The following is a 19,192-nucleotide window of genomic DNA, read 5'->3' as shown; positions in this document are numbered from 1 at the left end:
TTTAATTATTAATGCTAATGCTTTTCAGCTGTTAAGAAAAAATAAAATCTCATCTGAATTGGAGTGTGTGTTTGTGTGTGAGAGGGGCTGTGTGTGTGTGTGTGTGTGTGTGTGTGTGTGTGTGTGTGTGTGTGTTTGCATGTGTGTGTGTGTGTGTGTGTGTGTGTTTGCGTGTGTGTGTGTGGGGGGGGGGGGAACAGGAGACAGGACAGCACCAGGGATGAGGTTGGGCCAGTGTGGCATAAAACAGCGGTGGGACGTGTCCTCATAGTTGCTTCGAGCCTGTTGGATGATCTATGGCTTCTGTCCTAACGTGTTGATCGAGATTGTAGGGATCATCTTCCTCTGAGGACAATTCTATTCTTCAACGTTTTTATCTGTGAGGAAAAAACCCCCACTTTGATAAACATTTTGTACTGCACCTTTTATGGAGATAACTTTTTCAAAACTGTTTTTTTTAATTACCTTTGCTTGGCTTTTTTTCTTCTTATTTTTCTTCTTTGTACAAAATGCTGTTTCGGTTATAATTTTGTTAAGCACATCTCCTTATCACTTTTCCAGCCCAGCTATCAATGAAATGCTTGTTGGACGGAGAACTGATAAGGGAATGTGTCTGACACTTTCCATCACTGACATGGAAACAATATGCTGCCGACGGAATAAAAATATGTTTATTGTGTAACAATTAGGTCTTAACATTTTTATCATTACAAGTAACGCATCAAACTTTAGATGGGCTGTCTTTTAACCTTTTCTGTGCCATTATTGTAACACATTACTGCTGGACTAGAGCAACATTAATCTACTATGTGATTACCTTTTAAGTTCAATCATTACTTTTAAACATGTCTATAAGGAAGAAGTCTGCCAAAGGATGAATATCAAAACCAGTATGAGTTCCATTTCTTAAACTTCAACCCGCAAATAAACCAAAATGAGTCTTAATTTGTTAGATGAAAGAGTTGTTTTTTTTTTGTTTTTTTTTTAAGTCTAACTACAGAACAGATGTTTAAAGTATGTAATAACTGCCTCACTTGGTTGAAATAGTACAAAATCTCTAACTTGTTGACTTATTTTTTCAACATAATTGTTTTTCAAAGTTTGACATTGGAAGTGATGTGCCTTTCAAATGATTGTACTTAAGTCCTTGTGGTTCCTGCAGTTTTAATTTGAACATGAGAAGTTGTATTTCACTCTATCTCATGTTGTTTTTTAAACCCTGTAATAAATGATTCTGTAGTCATGTACATTTAACTTAATATATCTGATAAAAATGTATTCAATATAAATGTGTCCTTGATTTTGTGGCAATTATTTAACTTTCAAACAAAATGTTTAAGATAGTATCTGATTATTTGGTTGCATTCAATCAATAGAATTGGCCACTTTTTAGTTGACGAGCACTTCCTGTTATTTTGCGCCTTTTTTCCGCTTTTTCCGCTTTTGAATTCAGCAGCCATCGTCTGGTCACAAGACATAAAGAAAGTGCGGATGGTTTAACTCAACAGTTTCATTTGGTTGACAAAGGTAAGGAGAGTTATTTTATATTAATGACAACTTGTGGGTGTATGCTGCATGTTACAGTCTATGATGCTGCTCCTTTCACACCTGTGCAACGGTTAATTCATAAGCCCCGCCCACTACCAGCTAGCCAAATTCAAAGAAAAAGATGATGTCATGTTTAGTGAGAGACTTTGGAACCTAACAATGATAAGAGTGTTTATAAGGCATCCTTCAAGTAAAGGCTGTGTCTGGCCATTTTTTTTCAGATTTCACCTATTGTTTTGATAATATCACCAGTTGCAATAATTCTAATGGAAATCATGACTTACATTCAGATGTGGGATCTTCTTTAGTAGAGAAGCCATCCAGTGGCGACTAGAAAAGGTATAGCTATCTCCTCACACAGAAAGACGAGAGAAACCTGTACCAATTTTTTTTTTTTTAAAAAGGAGCAGTGCAGTGTAACACTGGGGATTTAAGAATCTGATCCATCTGTGTTTCAGGATTATTCTCTGTATCGTGGCGCTGCATTTCTTTCTTGCTGTGACGTAATTGTAATATTTGTTGTTTTTTGTTACTACCGACATGGAACATTCTACTACATTTGTTCAAAGTGAGGTTGGAAATATTTTTAATTTTTTAAATATTTATTCCCAAAGCTTTATCCCACATGAGATGTGTATATATGTATGTGTATATTGTACACATCTGGAAAAAGAACAGTCAGCTCTTATATTGTATTTTCAGACTGTTTTTACTCTTCCCAAATATATCACAACCAAAACCTAGTCTTAAACTATTAGAAACACATATTATGTTAACCTGTTAATATAGTGTTTACTTTCCCTCTGTTAACATTATTTTCAAACACATTTCAATACATACAATACTTCAAAATTGATGTGCAATCTTCTTTCTTAAATGTATAACACTGATCAGATTGATTTCAGAGTTAATGATTTATGAGATGGAACATACAGTTCACCAATCGGTATCATAATATTTTAGTTGATAACTCAATATATTTATTTATATATTTTAAAAACACCCAGTGATTTGGTAGTGACCAGTGTTTTCTTTACAGTGTTTTATCATGTTCTCTCAAACTTATTGCTTAATTTTAACTCAAAACATGCCTGATGTTTAGAATATTACAAATACGTGTTTTGTGGTCAATAAAATAAATTATTTTTGAAGAAAAATGTTGATCAATGACCATTTATGGGACAAATATTACTTATCAAGTGCTTATTTGCTATAAATAGATGATTGAAAGTTATAAACTCAGTGATTTCCTTTAAGATTCATCATTTCTTTCATTTCTTTCTTTCATTTATTTCAAAATGATGGGATTTAACTCAACTTTCCACTTTGTCACTATTGAAATGATCATGTCACTACTGAACACTACCATATGTTTCGTTAGTGACAATTGTAGCTAATTTTGAGCATAACTGAAGAATAGGAGGAAGCACAAGGCTAGTGTGTGGATTAATAAAGGATATCTTCTTAAAGTGATCGTCTCTGATAAACATATTATAAACTAATTATATATTCTTCAAATTAACATACATAAGACAAAATAATGTGTATGACAGCTGAAAGTAAAGAAAAACAAACGTTCTAGTGTAACATTTTCCACATAAATACAACAGAAATCAAGTCTCTTTAAATGTCTACAGTGATGAGAAGAGCCAGCTGTATACTGTTGTCACAGTCAGAATAACATACTGACTGCTTATTCGGATGGTATGTAAGTGTGTTTAGATATCTGTGATTGTGTGTCAATTTACGTTCAATGTGAAACTATCATTTAACAGTGTGCTAACATTAACCTGCTAACACAACAATGCAGACCATGGCATTTTGCTATTCGATCAAAGGACTTTTTTTTTTACACCACCTGCTCTAAATGGTGCTTAATTACAGTGTGCTCTAATTGATGAATCTTTGTGTGAATGCGAGGGGAGAGGGGATTGGTGGTGTGTCGCTGGAGGAAAGCAGAGACTTCAGAATAGCAGAGGTGTTGCCAGGTGTTGTGTTTGTTTTGGTTTGATGGTGGTGCTCAAGGGGGCAACGTCTACTGAATTTAAATGTATGCTTTTAAGTGCAATCTTTCTTAGAAATGTTGGACAGATTGAAAACCATCCTGTAAAGCTGTAGGCTTTTGTAACACTATTCTCTTCAAAGGGTGATAAAGTTAGGACTCACTGGATGATGGACATTCATAAGGCTAAAGGGTTTTATTAATTCTGTCAGTGATGGCTTAATTTCAGCTCTTGTTTACTAGTACAGTATATAATTCGAGGTGTGTTCTCCAGATAATATCCTGTTGTGATCTCATATTAGCTCACGATGACTTGCTTCGGGAAAAAATATTCGTGTTCTGAAGGAGAAACTCCAGGTGAAATCCGACAGAAAAATGTGGCCCTTTGCGTTCACACATTCAACTTCTCTGGCAAATATTTTTTCTTGAGTTTTCTGCTAGTGTGAAAGCCCTGTGTCTTTCAAGGTTTTATTGAATCTTTGTGCATTGTTAGGATAAGTACATATGTAAAGAATTTTGTAGCGTTGTTTCTTGGTGCTCTCAGAGACAGACGGGACTCGCGTGAAAAATTTATGTATACATGTTTTTTTTTTTTTCATTTTTGTTTTTTAAATCGAGCATACAACCTTGATACTTTAAATAACTGTGTCTCAACAGGGCCATAGGAGAATGTATACAAATGTACTTTATTTAAATTTTAACTATGTTTTGCCAGATTGCTGTTGGAGTTTTACATAAGTAAAAGTGTCATCCTTGTCCTCTCAAAGTGTAGTACAGACTTGGGCTGTTGTATCTGAACTAACATGTCTTGTTGATTTGGTTCAAAGGTTTTCCAAGAAGACAGATGTTATTGTCCAGGAGAAGTCTCCTGCAGCCATGCTACTGAAGAAACCCCCTGACTCTGAATGGGACTTCATACAGGTCAGTCTGCACTCTTTCATTGGTATTGGTATTCATTGGTATCACATTTCTGACTTCTTGAAACATATTCATGAAACATATTTTGACTTGGTGCTATTTCTGGGTATTCCCAGCTACTATTCAGTGATCCAATTTTCGCTCTTCAAATACATTTTCTTTTAATTTGAACATTTTTAACAACTAACTAATATTCAGATTTTTATTGTCAAAAAAATGGCAACAGGTGTAAAAACTCTTTAAATCTCCTTCAACTCAGTTCACTTTGATTCCAACTACTTCAGCATACTCTAACTTAGATACACAGTAAAATGTTCTCAGTCCTTAAAAGTATGTTTGCATCTTTCTTTTTTTCCCTGACATGTTTGCAGAGGACATCTTCCTCTGAGGACATTTATGATCTTCAACTTTCTGTGAAAAGAAAACACTTTGTACTGCAATTTAATGAAATGTGACGATGAGAGATAAATGACTTTCTCAACCTTGTTTTTTATTACCTTTGTTCTGCTTTCTTAAGTTTCTACTTTTCTTTTTACAAATTAAGTTACAATGTTGTCGGCCACATGCCCTAATCTTTTTCCAGCTATAAATGTTTTTGTGTCAGTGTGTTGTGCTTTGTCAGCTCTTTAAAGGAGTGTATATTATGCATGTTTAAATGATTCTATTTGAAAGCCCACAGTTTTCCCTCCCCATTTGTAATTGAGACTTCACACTGTAGTATTGAGATAACGGGAGCTTATCAAAGACTTTCTTTCACTCAACGTGTCAATGGGACTGGAACTTGACCATAGGCTTTTATTTCTTTCAATGTAAAACAAGATAAGAGTTTTTCGGAGCATATGAGCACATCTTTATTTTTGTTTTGACAAGATAATTTAATTAACTTTAAATAAAACTTTTTTAGAGACACTTTATTACCAAATGTTTGGGAACTTTTAAAAGTTTATTTTGAAAATGTTTCAAAACTTTTGAAAACAATCATATTTCAGAAATCTTGGAAATGTTCATGGAATTTTAGTTTCAAATGCTCTAAGAAGTGTTCATAAATGTTTTTGGAAAGTATTCTCAGAAAACTTCAAGAAAGGAAAAAAAAAAAGAAAACATTTCAGATGTTGCATGACAGAGTGACTTAATGTGCCTGCTTTGTAGTCACACAGAGATTATTTACCAATCTGCTCTACACAGAATTGTATTGTATTATGTCTTTACAATTATGTTCATGGTCTTAAGGCTGATCACAGTTTAGGCGTAAATATTCAACTATTGAAGAGTGGCAAAAGCATATCGTTTCCTCTGTCCAGCAGATGGCACTAAAGCGTTAATCAAAGAGTATGCTTCTTTTTTTTTTTTTTTGCTAAGTTGATTGTTTTTAGTGCCAACGTACAGTCAAAATGTAATCATTGTTTTTCATTTTTCACATCTATATTTTCTTGAAGTGTATTTTTCATCGTCCTTACCAGTCCTCAAGGGAGTTTGGAGATTAATTCAGGGTTATCAAGAATATCAAACTTGGTCCATTTTTACATAAATACATCATTTATTTGACATAAATGGACAGTCAACACCAACAACTTCCCTCGTCTCACATGACATCTTCATTTTCAACTTATCAGCAGCAAACAAACAAAAGAGAAGATAGATGTCGTAAATGGCCCAGATTATAGCAGTCTGTTCTAAATGTCAGACACACATTCAGCGTGTTGACACTGATGGCAAGTGACCTCCTGGCTCTTCACACATCTAGACACCAAGCAAACTGAAATTAATATGAAGAAAACAGGAAAGGTTTCACTTAGGTCCTTGTTTTACCCTGAGCTCTTCTAACAGCCTTTCTGACATCAGTTTGATTCAGAATATAACCAGGAAGTGTTCATCACACACAGCTGCTGCTCAGCACTCTGCTTTAGGCTGGACGGTTCTGCTGTACCAAACTTTAAGGCTACCAGGATTGTGTGACTCCTCCAAGCCTGGCTCCAAGTGTGTGATGTGTGCATGTGTATGTACACACAGCTCCAGGTACCGAAGCTCATAAAAGGGGTGGTTGTTTAAAGGGGTCGTTCAGTGAAAAGTCTCTTGAGGATACGATCTCTCCCAATCATCGTGTGTTTGCATCTCTAGCTCCAAACCAAAGCTTTTGAATGAGATGAGTTTAGCTGCACGTGTTCAAAGTTCTCTCCATTTTTCTAGAAATTAAAAAAAAAAAAAAACACACATCTAATTTTAACATGTCATTTTTTTCCAAAGTGAATTTTAAAAAAAATGAACCTAAACTGTGACGCTCACCTTGGATGCCATGGCTTTGAGTTTTTTGAGCAGAGAAGGTTTTGTGTACACAACGTCATCTTCCATGTCTCCTTCGTTCTCTCCTTCCATCATGGCACAGCTGTCGGCTCCTGGCATCTCACATTCCTTATTGGCAGACATCACCAAGCGGGAGTACTTGTACTCCAACCTAGCCAAGAGAAGAGGGATACAATTGAAACGACAAAATATAAGAGCAATCATGTATCCATATATTGACATAAAATGATGGCAGAAGATATCCACAGAGAGAAAGTCAGGAAGAAAGGACGACATAATAAAGAACAAAAGAAAAAGCTGGTGATTGGGGATTAGATCAAGAAATAAGTAAATTAGTTATGGAGGTGAGAAAGGAGGTTATAAGGAAAGATGGACGGATAAAACTCCAGTAAAAGAGTCACGAGCAGAGGTGCAGTTAGTGAAGTCTGTGGACCAGCAGAGTGCAATACAGCATTTGGCCAGTCCTCCTTCTCAGTTAAAAGGCCCAAAATTTTAGAATACCCTCCAATCAGAATTGAAAAACACTCAGTGACTCCAACACTTTTAATAACGGCTTAAACAGAGGCAGATCTGCAAACACTAAATTACGAGTGCAATGTAGCACAGTCTATTATACTTCCCCTCTCTTTGTTTGCTCATTGGTGTTATTTCAGTTATCGTTCTTAATTCTCATTCTTCGTCATTATCATCAATCTGCCTGTCTGTGTCGTCTTTACTGCTTATCTACTTCTACTGCAGTCGTCTGATTCAGTGTTATTCTATCACCTTGTGATTTCCTGAAAGCCTCACCAGGGACAAGGACTTCAAATTAGCCATGGACAGAAGTCCTACATATATTAAATCTCATGGACTTTATTTTAGATGTAAAACTGTCTTGTTCTAAAAGCCAGTTTCTGAAACAATAGTAAGTGATTCTCTTTTTCCGAGCATCTTCTGTTTAATTAATTATTGATGCTATGAAAGTAAAACCAAGCAATGACTGACAGCTCTCTAAATTGATGCTGAGCGTGATGCTGTTAAATTAAGTAAAATGTGTGTTATTATTAGCTGCGGGGCAAGGCTACTGAGCAAACTCTAGCTCCATATGGCGTCAGCAATGCAATATGTTACTGTAGTACCTAACATGACGTGGCCGAGACGTGTCATCCACCTTTACATAAAGTCAATGATTTTACCTTTTGTTCTTCTTCCAGAAGTAGCAGGTGAGGGAGATGAGCAGCACTGCAGTGAAGGTTCCCATTCCTGCACCTAGTCGGACCCAGAACTCCATCCCGTCGCAGGGTAAGGTTTTCTCTTCAGGTAGGGTCACGCCACCCATACACAGCTTGGGCTCCGTCCACACATACAGCAGGTCCTAGGATGTGACATATACATCAGATCAAATATCATTAAAGAAAAATGTAATATCCTAGCATGAAGTCAGCACAGTGTTTTTACACAAGAACCAAAATACATATGTACTCCAGTAATCCCTGTTACAAATCTATGTCCACACACACCTGCTGTCCTCCCTTGCACGCTCCCTCTATCTGATGGTAGTCTCTCTCTGTGCATGTGGGGCAGGCTCCGGAGCTCTCCCATAAGAAGTGAAAGGTGCAGCCGTCACAGGTTCCTGCAGGGCACTGACTGTGATAGCCCAACAGAAGCTGTTACTAGCAAACCACATAAAAGGACCAATGGAGGTTGTAACTGATATCATAGGAACAAATGAACACCGACAGAGATATCATACCTGGGAACTGAGAGATCTCCTTTCAAGTTCTTTTCTAGGTTACAGCGAAGTGTCACCACAGCGCTTCGACCTGACTCACAAGAGGAGGTTGCCTCCAAGGACCTGGCCAAAAACACACACACACACACACACACACACACACACACACACACACACACACACACACACACACACACACACACACACACACACACACACACACACACACACACACACACACACACACACACACACACACACACACACACACACACACACACACACACACACACAACTATTCCTCTTGTCCACAATAAGCATGTTTATAAAAAAAAGGAACATTTCTGGAACTACAAGAGGTACCTGTAGTATAAATTAACATCGGGTAATTTCTTGGAGGTCTGGGGGTACAGCTCAGGTCTCGCTTTTATTCCATCAAGTGTGTCATCTACTGTTGCTCCTGTTAATAACAAAAAGAGAAAGTTTAATGTGTGTTCATGTTTACGAAAATCTTTGTCTTAGCCGCCGAGTATCAGGTAGATAACTAATAAATAAAACATTTGAAAGCTTAAAACTATTGGCTTTAACTGTAAATTAAAATTTCCTTTGCACTCATGTTCATAGCCTTATGAGACGTAGACATCTCATCAGGTCTTAAAGGGAGAAGCGCGCCTGCGTCTCATCAGGTCTAAATGGGTTAAAACAATGACCGCAGTAAATGCAAATCTCCACACCACCAAACTCTGCATCTGACGTCACTTACCAAGAAACGTGTCAGCCAGGTTAATGGACTGTGAGGCGAGCGCTGTGTGGAAGCCTCGTCCATTAGCTGGGATTATTGTTGACTGACAGATGAAGGTCTTGACAGCGTTGGATCCTTCTCCTTTGTCTTGCTGGGCATCTGCGATGGAGAGGTCGGTTACGTTGTCGGTGCAGACGGCCAGCTGACCCTTATGTAGAGATAAAAAGGTAGCACATTCAGACACATGCTGTAGTATTGCAGTAAATCCCATGTATGTATGTGTGTGTGTGTGTGTGTGTGTGTGTGTGTATTCAGCTCCTCACACCTGTCCTCCACACAGGCTGATTTTATAATGGTGGAAGTATTTAGTTCCTTTGGAAGTAAAGCTTGGGCCATTCATCAGAGATCCTACAGATCCAAGAAGGCTGAAGTCATAAGTCAGAGTCACATTTCCTTCGGTGTGTGTGAAGTGACAGTCGTTGTAACATAACGTGTGGTCCTGAGAAAACACAGAAAAACAGGTGTAAGAATAAAATAACAATAGTAATAAAAAGATTTCCCTCGAGTCCAACAAACCTTGTCGCTCTTGCTGGCTGGTCCACAGGCCTTGCAGGCATCTGGGCCCAGTGTGGAGTGAGACACGAGGTACGTGTTACGAGGACACTCTGTGCACTGGCTGGTGCTCGTGTCTATGTAATGTCCGGGTGGGCACGGCACACACGCAGAGCTTGAGGGTTGGGTACTAAGGGCACAAGCCCGGCAGCTGGAGGACACCCCATCGACTGCGTTACTCACTGTGATGGAGTAGATCCGTGCCATGTCATTGAGATGCCTGCGTAACTGAGAGCACAGCCGAGAGAAAAACAGGTACAATGTGAACTGCAGCAATGATTCAGCGTGTGCTGACAAAATACATTTAAAAGATACCAACATCTTTCGGGGGCTTAAACAATAACCATTCCAAATAATTTGACTGCAATTTTAGAAAATCAGCTGTTCTTCCCTCAACTAAATCCACCTCATTCCTCAATTAGGTACATCAGGGTTACGACTTGACCACTTCCTCTATCTATGAAGTAGCAGGCATTTGGATTGGCTGCACTGTCTAGATCTTATCTTCAGTATCAGCAAGTAAAAAGGTGAGCACAATAACAAACAACAAAGTAGTCCGTTTGTTTTGTGGTTTGAACAGTGGCTCAGAAACTGTCCTTTTGAGTGTTTCCTGTACAGAGTATTTACAAGCCAAAAATGCATGTGGGCAATAACGAATAACTGAATCATAGAATTTTTGTGAAGTAAAAAAAAAAAAAAAAAATCACAATAACAAAAGAACTGACATTAATTATTAATGTAAATCAGACAGAATCCTTTTTTACCTCTGAAGGTTGGTTAGTCCTTTGGAAAGCCCATGTGTAAGAAACCGAGGCATTCTTTGTCATGACGTGTGTGAACCTCTGTCTTGCATTTGTTCTCTCCCAGGACTCTACCACTGTGGTGCTCATCCTGTTTACATCCTAAACAACACAGTCACTTCATAAACCTCGTCTTTATCATAATAATACATACGGCGTGTAGCAGCAGGAGCTTTTCTCACCATCATGAAGTAGAGCTCGCAGTCGGCTTTACATACGGTCTCAAACTCAAATGTGATGCGACCGAACTCTCTTCCAGACTGGCTCGACGCAGACATAGGGAGCCTGAGAATAGAGAATATAAGAACTAGTCACAACAACAAAAAAGAAACACACAGCGTCAAAACCAGAGTGAATAAAACAGGATTTCTTACTTGAAGCCAGGAACATGGATGTTGAGAATGAGGTAATCATTATCTGAGCTTCCTGCTCCACTCTGGATATGATCACCAGCAACCTCCCAGCCTAAAGAGGTTGGGGGGAAAAATCCACATTATTATACTATTTGAGGACATAGCTATATTCAATCACATACACATGGATATGATGAACTCAGTATACATTTAAAGAATAGCTCTACTTCTTTGAGAATACACTTATTAGATTCTTGCTCAGGGTTCGATGATAGTGCCTTCAAGTCTCTACTTTTAGTATGAAATTTAATCCACTTATCTTAGCTGAGCACAACAGGTGGAAACAGGAGAAAGTCTAGACGAATACTACAATAAAGCCAGTCAACCAGAAAGCTTCCGACCTCGCCGTGAAGTAGTGTAACACAATACATGTTTATTTATTTGTTTCTAAAAGTTGTATTTTTATTTAGCTTCATGCAGAGCAACACTTAATGGCCAACTTTCTTCTGCTCATCCAGCTTTGTGCTAAGCTAAAGTAACCATCTGTTTGGTTCAGGGTCATATTCACATTACTGAATCAACAGTGTTTTTCAACTTTTAAACTGATGACTATAAACCACACTATGTTGATCCTTTAGAAGGAAGCATACAGGAAGAGAAAAATAAAGACAGACCAAACTAATGGACCCACCGTTCATACTGTCACATTTAGTGTTTCCCACATTGAAGCAGGAGGTCTTCATGTTCGCAGGAATAATATTCCACCATTTAAACTCGTAACCAAGGGTGGGCTCAGTGCCTGCAGGACATTGGTTACATGCTGCGGGATGTACGCAATGAAAAAGACATTTAGCAAACAGGATACAGGAAAGCTTAAGTAGTTAAGTAGAAAATGTCTTAAAGAGACATTACGTTTTATCCCGTCAGAATAGGTCCCAGGTGGGCATGGTGAGCAGGTGGCTGTGTCGTTGTTGTAGAATCCCGGGTTACAAGGGGGGCAGGGCTCTCGTTCTCCACCTGGAGGCAGAGACTGGGCTCCATCCACTCCCTCCAGACAGATCTTTGGTTCAATCCACTTATACATGACCTGCGTCTGAAAAAAACCCACAGAAATTCTAACACACAGTGATGGAAAGGAACAGAAACTGATCTCAAAGATGGGATGGCTTAGTGTATTTAAACCGGTGCCCTCTTTTTACTCACCTTGCCTTCTTGGTCACATGCTGTATGGATTTGGAAATAGTCCTTCCTGGAACATGGAGGTCTCTCCTTACACACAGCAGAACCCTCAGCTAAGAGAAGTAAGGATGAGACAAAAAAAAGCCCCAATATTAGCAAATAAAACAGAGCAACCATCATTCAAGAGTAACTAAACTTAAAAAGAAATATAGGTTTCAACACAACACAAATACAATATAGAACCCTTCTGTGTTACTTATTACAATAAAACATATATAAAATTATGTCTTACAAGATGTTATAGCTATTACAAAATTATAGAATATAAGAATGAGACAAGGCCAAACAGCACAGGGGCAAAGAAAGCAAATAAAACGCAGAAGAAAGTGACATGAATTAAATATGAAATATGTTCTGAATACACAAAGCTTCTCGCAGTCACCTTTCAGTGGCATTATTAAACAGGACATGCATCCACAGTATAACATTATAGGAACGTTATTCAGATTTTTTTTTTTTAATCACCAACAGTTTGATGAGATGTCCATTTCTTTGCCAAAACTAAAACCTCTAAAATGGCAAAAATAAATAAAGATTTTCAGACTTCTGTTATCATTATTGTGAACATTTACATTTTGCTAGTGACTTTGAAAACCTACAAAGTTATGCTTTACATACATGAGGAAATGTATTGTATATTATGCGTCCATGGATCAGAAAATGTCTGCTTTCATTCTTATATTTAGACTGTAAAACAAAAGAGATTACTTACTACATCGACAAAAAGCTGCTGCTCCCTGGCAATAATTCCAGCTCTCCACTCTGAGCTCATTAGCATTTTCTACTTCTGAAGTTTGACTACTGTGACTGGAAAAGGATCACATTAACTTTTACTGTAGTTTGTGCTTCTGGGAGATTACAATAACTTTGTTGAATACGTCTCTGCAGTTTCATTATGTGTTTCAAAGGGTTAAACATATTTTGGATGTTCTCAGGTGCGCATGGTTGCAGGAACATACAATAAAAAATAAATCAGAAATCTCTGGCACACTAAAATAACTTCACTGTATTGTATTGTGAGTGAACAGCGTGTTTCGCCTGAGTTATTTTCAGTGCGTCACGGCTTATTGATATATATTTTGGATTTTATTAACACATCTCTACCTTTTCTTGTCCATCAGATTAGGTTCCTACCTGCATAGTGAGTGGTGGTGTTGCAGGGGGTGCAGGAGCTGGCACCGTGGCCAGAGTATGTGTTGCGAGGACAGGGATCACATGTGGAGGAGCCTGGGACGTGGCTGAACGTCCCTGGCTTACAAGGAAAACACTCAGACGTGTATGCAACTCCTTGTGGACAAAGTAACAAAGAATGGTTAAATGTTTAAAATAATGAATGATTAAAGAAAAATCTGAAAATGATCATTGTTCCTTGCCTTCTATTTGAACATTTTTCAACAGAACAGGCTTCACCACTTTGGTCCCCATCGTGACTCCACCAGTTCTCCAGTACAAAACGTTAGCGCCGGATTTTAGGTTCACCTAGAACATGCACGATTTTATTCAACAAGCAATCTGTGGGACTATGACAAGAACCGTTCAGACAATAAGATTTAAAGAGTAGTTTGCTTCAGTTAATGAAAATAATTCCATCTTTACATGGAGAACAATGATTCTGAAATAAAGTCTAAACCATTGTGTATACAAAAATAAAAATGGTTGACTTCCTTTGATTCATTTAACATTTTAGAAAAAATAATTGTTCCAGTAATTTTCTAGCTGTTTAAACAGAAAAAGTAATGGTATTACCTCCTTATCCCACAAAAAACACTGATTTCAAAAACTAACTACTGAAATCAGCCAGAGGAAAGAACATCCAAATATTGAATCAGCACTCACATCATTAAAATGAAGCTGAAAATAAATACAAACTCATTTTACAGAGTGAATGGAAAAATACTGGAGAAAAAATAAGTGATGTGAGTGAAAACTCTTTTCTATGTACTCTTTACTGTCTTCATGATCAGCCTGAGTTCAACACATTAATTTACCCCAACCAAATGATCTGTCCTACAGTACAGCTGTTGTCTGAATGGAAAACTTACACTTGGAACAACATGGAAAACTTACTGTATGTGTTGCCCATTCACCATGGTTGGTAAGTTTCAGCCACTTGGCATCAGAGGACTGATCCATCTCCTGACACTGGTCATTCTGGATCTGAATACAAACAATGACATTCAGCTTCAACTCTCAGCTCTTTTAAAGACACAATGCAAAGATTGTTATTGTTTTCCTGTTTGTTTTTTTCACATGTCAGTGTGCCTGCTGTGAAAACAAGGCCTACGAAAAAGCACTTTAATAGCAAAAGTTCAAAGTTGGAAGCACATCTCAGCAGTGTACTGGACACAAAACATACTGAAAAGTGGTTTCATTTTTTTTTTTTTTTTTTGCCAAAGTAACCGACATGCATTAAGTTTGGGATTCGGCAAATCTGACCCACATCACATAGAAAGTGACCCATTTTCCCTCAAATAGCTGCTTAATGGCTCTTTCTAAATATGAAAACACACAAACAGCATTGACCCACAGATACGCTAATTGCTTTGCAGCAAGGGTTAAGAGGTTCATTCAACCCTATACGTGTTTTTTGTGGATTAGACAGTGTCTTTTTGACTCATTTGGACAGGTACGGCAGATGCAAAAGCTGTGCTATCCTTTTGCAAATCAGGCCCACCATTTGCACAAACCCAGGATCCACTTAAACAGATCCATGTTATTACACAGAAGTTATAGAGATGGAAAAAACCAATGTTTTAAACTCACAAAGAACTCAAACAGCAGGTTGTTGTCTGGATACTGGTACTCAAAGCTGACAGAGCCCTGTTTCTTCAGGTGGACAGCATAAATAAGAGAGACCGTGCACTCATCCCTGTTGGACTCCAGGTAGTTTCCTTGAGGCACCCAGGAAGAACTGCAGGAAAATAAGATTGTTATGGAGCACATCGTCTCAAATGCATAAAAGGTAGATTTTTTTTGTTGTTGTGACATTTATAGTCTAGGCCGACAGGAAGGTGCACATTCCTCTCGTTCGGGAGGCAATGTGGGTGTGGAAATGGTTTATTTCAGTAAGTACTTAAAATGATGAAACTAATTTGTGAATTAAACTTTTTAGGAGAAGGCTATGAGGAAAACCAGTTTTTCTGTTTAGATAAATGTTTGTATAAAGAGACAAAATCTACTGTGTCAAGTTGTTCCCACTCACACTGCCTGCCATCCTGAAGTACAACAAAGATAAAGCATTATTTATTTTTTCTACCAATAATGTGATTGTTCATTATTTTTTCTGACAATTCACACACCTATTGCAGGTGAGTCTGTCCTCTCCCCTGGGACTGTTTTCAAGAGAGGTTGCTAAGTTACTGAATCCATTCGGCATGGAATCCCACTGGTCAAAGCGAATACCGCTACCGAGGGAGTAGCTTCCTGCTGCACACTGGGTGCACTCCTGAGCTGACATCTCCAGGAACTCCCCGGCCTCACATGAGAAGGCTGAATGAACAGAGAGAGGATAAATAAGATACATTAGGCTGAGAGATCACAATCACAATGCAAGCGTCCCCAGAATGAAGATGATGGAGTGATTTTCATGAATGCTTCAGTCAGTATTATGTAGCCCCAGTGATGCGTGAACTTAATCCATTCATCTTGTTACCCAAACTGTTTCTGTAACCAGGAAACATTTGACTTGTCACTGTCAGCTTTTCCTCATACCTGATCTTGTCAAATGATATTGTTGTGCCTCTTAATGCTTAAAAAACACTGCAAAAAAACAAAACATGCACTAGTATGCAGTTTCTCTAGTGCCCTCTGAGCATAAGTGGCACAATGCAAGAGATTATAGAATATAATTTGATTTAGAACTAGATTGCTGAAGTGGCTCTCTTTCCAAGTGACATAATTTTATCTAGGAACAATTAACTTGATTAAGGGGAGCACTTGCTCTAGACAATTTGTCTGAATGCTCTTTCATTTTTAGTTCTTCCAGAGATTTTTGCAGGACTTTGAAGAGGAAGAAGAAAATAAAAAATAAATACCAAAAAGGGTTTGGCAGCCAACGGCAGGGGGCTCCTCATTTTGTTGTCTGACAGTTAAGGTTAATCAACATTTCTCAAGCTGTTATAAAAATCCTTTCCAGTTCATGCAGTTCATACATATGCAAAACATTTTTGCACACAGAGATACTAAAATGAACACTGCTTATAAATAACCTTTTTTCTAAGATTGGTTTCTATGGTGATACATAAACACTAAATCTGTAAGGATTAGCTATATTGGCCTCCAGCTTGCTGTATAACAAATGATTAAGTTCCATCTTGATAATTACGAAACTCTATTGACCAAATGTCTTCACTGTGGCAGATGTTAGCATTTAAACTGTAATGTCTGTCTGAACTAAACCTCATACTAGACAATAATAGGCAACATGGCCCTTTAAGGGACTCATTTTGTGCCCGTGATTTAGCTCAGTGCTTAACTGGAGGACATCCGAAAAGGGTCAGTCAAGTTGTTGTCGTGGAAATTCCAGGCTTCTGATAAGACACTTGGATACACACATCATCTCTCCCTTTCTTACACACACACAAATACTTACTGCACTCAGTGCCGCGTACTGGCTCTGGAAGTCCAGTGCAGGGCCTGTGGCTCTGTGGGATGGCCACTCTCCAGCGTGATCCTGTGCTGTCACACTCGGTGTACTCATAGTAGTAGTCCGCCTGCCAATTGCACAAACACACACGGACATAAACATAGGAAATATTTTACCACAGCTGTCCTGGGCGGCTAAAATAAACATCTAAAACGACAGATGCAAGTTTGTAAACCTCACACTATAAGAGGGCTCCACCCTAATCAGAGAGAGAGTCATGTCATTGTTGGTGAGAAGGCTTTGCTAATCAGAGCAGAGTGAATGGATGCAGCTACTGCATTAGCCACAACGCTCAAATTATCTTCAATATCCAGCTACTCAAAGCACGACCACTTGTTATCTTGCGAGCCACAGCCACTCTTGTTTCCACAACATACCATCTCCACGGCAATGGGAATGCGGGTTGGGGGAGCCGTGAGCTGCTGGTGAAACAGGAAGAGTTGAGTTTCTTTCATTTTTTATTTTGACATATTTTAACTTAACCTTTGACACATTTACACTTAAAATGTGTGGTTGTTGTGATTTAATCTGTGGTTGGAGTAAAACAACAATGTGGTTTTCTTGCTTCCACAGAGCTATCCTTCTGTCTACAGAAGTTTCTGATAGTATATAATGTTGCTCCTTGAGCCAAACCAGATTTTGACACCATGGACCATGCAGTCTGTTGTGTGTGGAAATGTTTACATGGCTGTCATTTGGTTTCGTGAAACCCACTAAACCCTCATTATCTCTTGTGACTCCTACAAGTATGTTCATCACTCATGAGAGGCACTGTATCATCTCTGGAGTTTTTTTGGGGGGTTTTTTGGTCACCCCTGAAAACAGCCTTTCAGTAAAGTAATTAAAACCTTAATCTGGGAGCTGTATTGATCTCTCAGACTACATAAAACAAAGAAAAGAAAAAGAAAAACAGAGTTTGAGCCAACAATTTAGGAATGTTGCTCTTCAGCTCTGGGTCTGTATGACTTGACTGCCAACCGAGGAGGTGTTGAGTAGAGCCAGAGCAGAGGGAAGGAAAAGCCAGTCCATGCAGGAAACTGATAACAGCTTACACTGCACTGAGTGGTGAAGTTCAGCATGCACCAGACCTCATCAGAGAGTCATTCTCCTCCACATTTTCTATAAAGACTTAGAAAATGACTATCTGATGATGAGGCTTTAATATTTAATTTGATACCACTTAATGGCCAGGAAATGTGTCATAGATCCTGAACCGTATTGCCTACTCCCTGTAAGAGCAACCATCACTACCCAATCAATGCAGTTAGATTTTGTCATTGGCTTTTTTTTTTCAGTCAAAAGAAGATTGAGGATGAATAATTATTGATCATCGATAGTGGCATCTCTTACCTCAGTACAGTGTCGCTGTCCTTTCGCCCCGTCAATACACCGGAGCGTAAAGAGGATGAAGAGAGCGCCGCTGACGATGAACCGAGCCGAAGACTGCATTGTGAATCATCGAGGTAGAGATTTAAAAAAAAAACACAAAAAACCGACAACCTAGATCTTGGGGTGAAAATTAGAGCATAAATTTGCGTCAGGTTGGTGCTTTTTCCAACACAATCGGACACCTGCTCCTCTTGCCTCTTGTCAGCGGATTGTAACCCTTAACCACCTGCGATTATCCTCGGTCTGTGCGCTCCTACGCTGCCTCATCACAATCTAGTCTAGCAGGATAGAGAAGTCATTCCGGAAAGGATGTAAAGATAAAAACCTGCGGCGCTTCTATAATGTAATTCTTCTTAAACCGCTTAATTTTTTTCAAAACTGTTTTTCTAATATGTGTGCTGTAATTTTGTTTATGCGCAAATGTGTGTTCATTTTGTCCAGCAATGCGCCCTATACCCAACATATCCATTTCTTTATTTTAATTTGAAGGCAAAACGTTAAACGTCCGGTATTTTGTCTTGCCATTTCTGCGGACTTGACACTACTGCTGTTGCGTGCCTTTAACCAGCAGCTGCTGTGACGCTCCTATGACGTGACTCAGGGGCAAACATAATGTTGTTACCTGTCATGACAAAACTAAAGTAAGAAGTGCATGTTCAACAAAAATGGGAAGCGAGGCTGTAAATGTAGGTTAAGTGAAATTAGGTTGTAAAGGCAATATTATAATCCCCATGGAGACCATTATTACAGATGTGTGGAGTGGATTTGGTCGAGGTGATTACACGAAAGGACTCGACGATTCAATATGAGCAAATCCATGAAAAAGATTTTTTTCATGGTTTTCAATCCAGTCTCTTGTTACACGAAGCAGCCTGTAATTGATAGGTTATGACCACCAGAGGGAGGCCACGCTCTGCAAAAGTTTGTGTTTG

The 19,192-nt window shown here is 38.6% G+C and overlaps 1 protein-coding gene across 2 annotated transcripts; it reads right to left on the bottom strand.

Moving 5' to 3' along the window:
* Positions 1-6,163: 6,163 nt before the first annotated feature.
* Positions 6,164-18,533, bottom strand: LOC306825747 (endosome/lysosome-associated apoptosis and autophagy regulator family member 2-like). 2 transcript variants are annotated; one of them, XM_079346698.1, is made up of 22 exons: positions 18,222-18,533; positions 16,818-16,938; positions 15,526-15,715; positions 14,990-15,137; positions 14,294-14,383; positions 13,600-13,705; positions 13,361-13,513; positions 12,191-12,279; positions 11,900-12,080; positions 11,679-11,807; positions 11,009-11,099; positions 10,817-10,919; positions 10,599-10,736; positions 9,799-10,062; positions 9,548-9,721; positions 9,244-9,430; positions 8,844-8,940; positions 8,502-8,603; positions 8,269-8,395; positions 7,945-8,123; positions 6,752-6,920; positions 6,164-6,651 (listed from the first exon to the last, which is right to left on the bottom strand). In XM_079346698.1, the coding sequence occupies exons 1-22, from the start codon at positions 18,318-18,320 to the stop codon at positions 6,583-6,585; spliced, it is 3,006 nt and encodes a 1,001-aa protein (XP_079202824.1). In that variant the 5' UTR covers positions 18,321-18,533; the 3' UTR covers positions 6,164-6,582. The 2 variants fall into 2 exon arrangements, with proteins under 2 accessions (XP_079202824.1, XP_079202825.1); XM_079346699.1 differs by lacking the exon at positions 18,222-18,533 and adding an exon at positions 17,052-17,198.
* Between the last annotated feature and the right edge of the window lie 659 nt (positions 18,534-19,192).

This window comes from Symphodus melops (assembly GCF_947650265.1).
Source record: "Symphodus melops genome assembly, chromosome: 6".
In the NCBI taxonomy this organism is placed as follows: Eukaryota; Metazoa; Chordata; class Actinopteri; order Labriformes; family Labridae; genus Symphodus; species Symphodus melops.
Note: the sequence above shows the minus strand (reverse complement) of the source record. Positions and strands in the feature narration are given on the sequence as shown.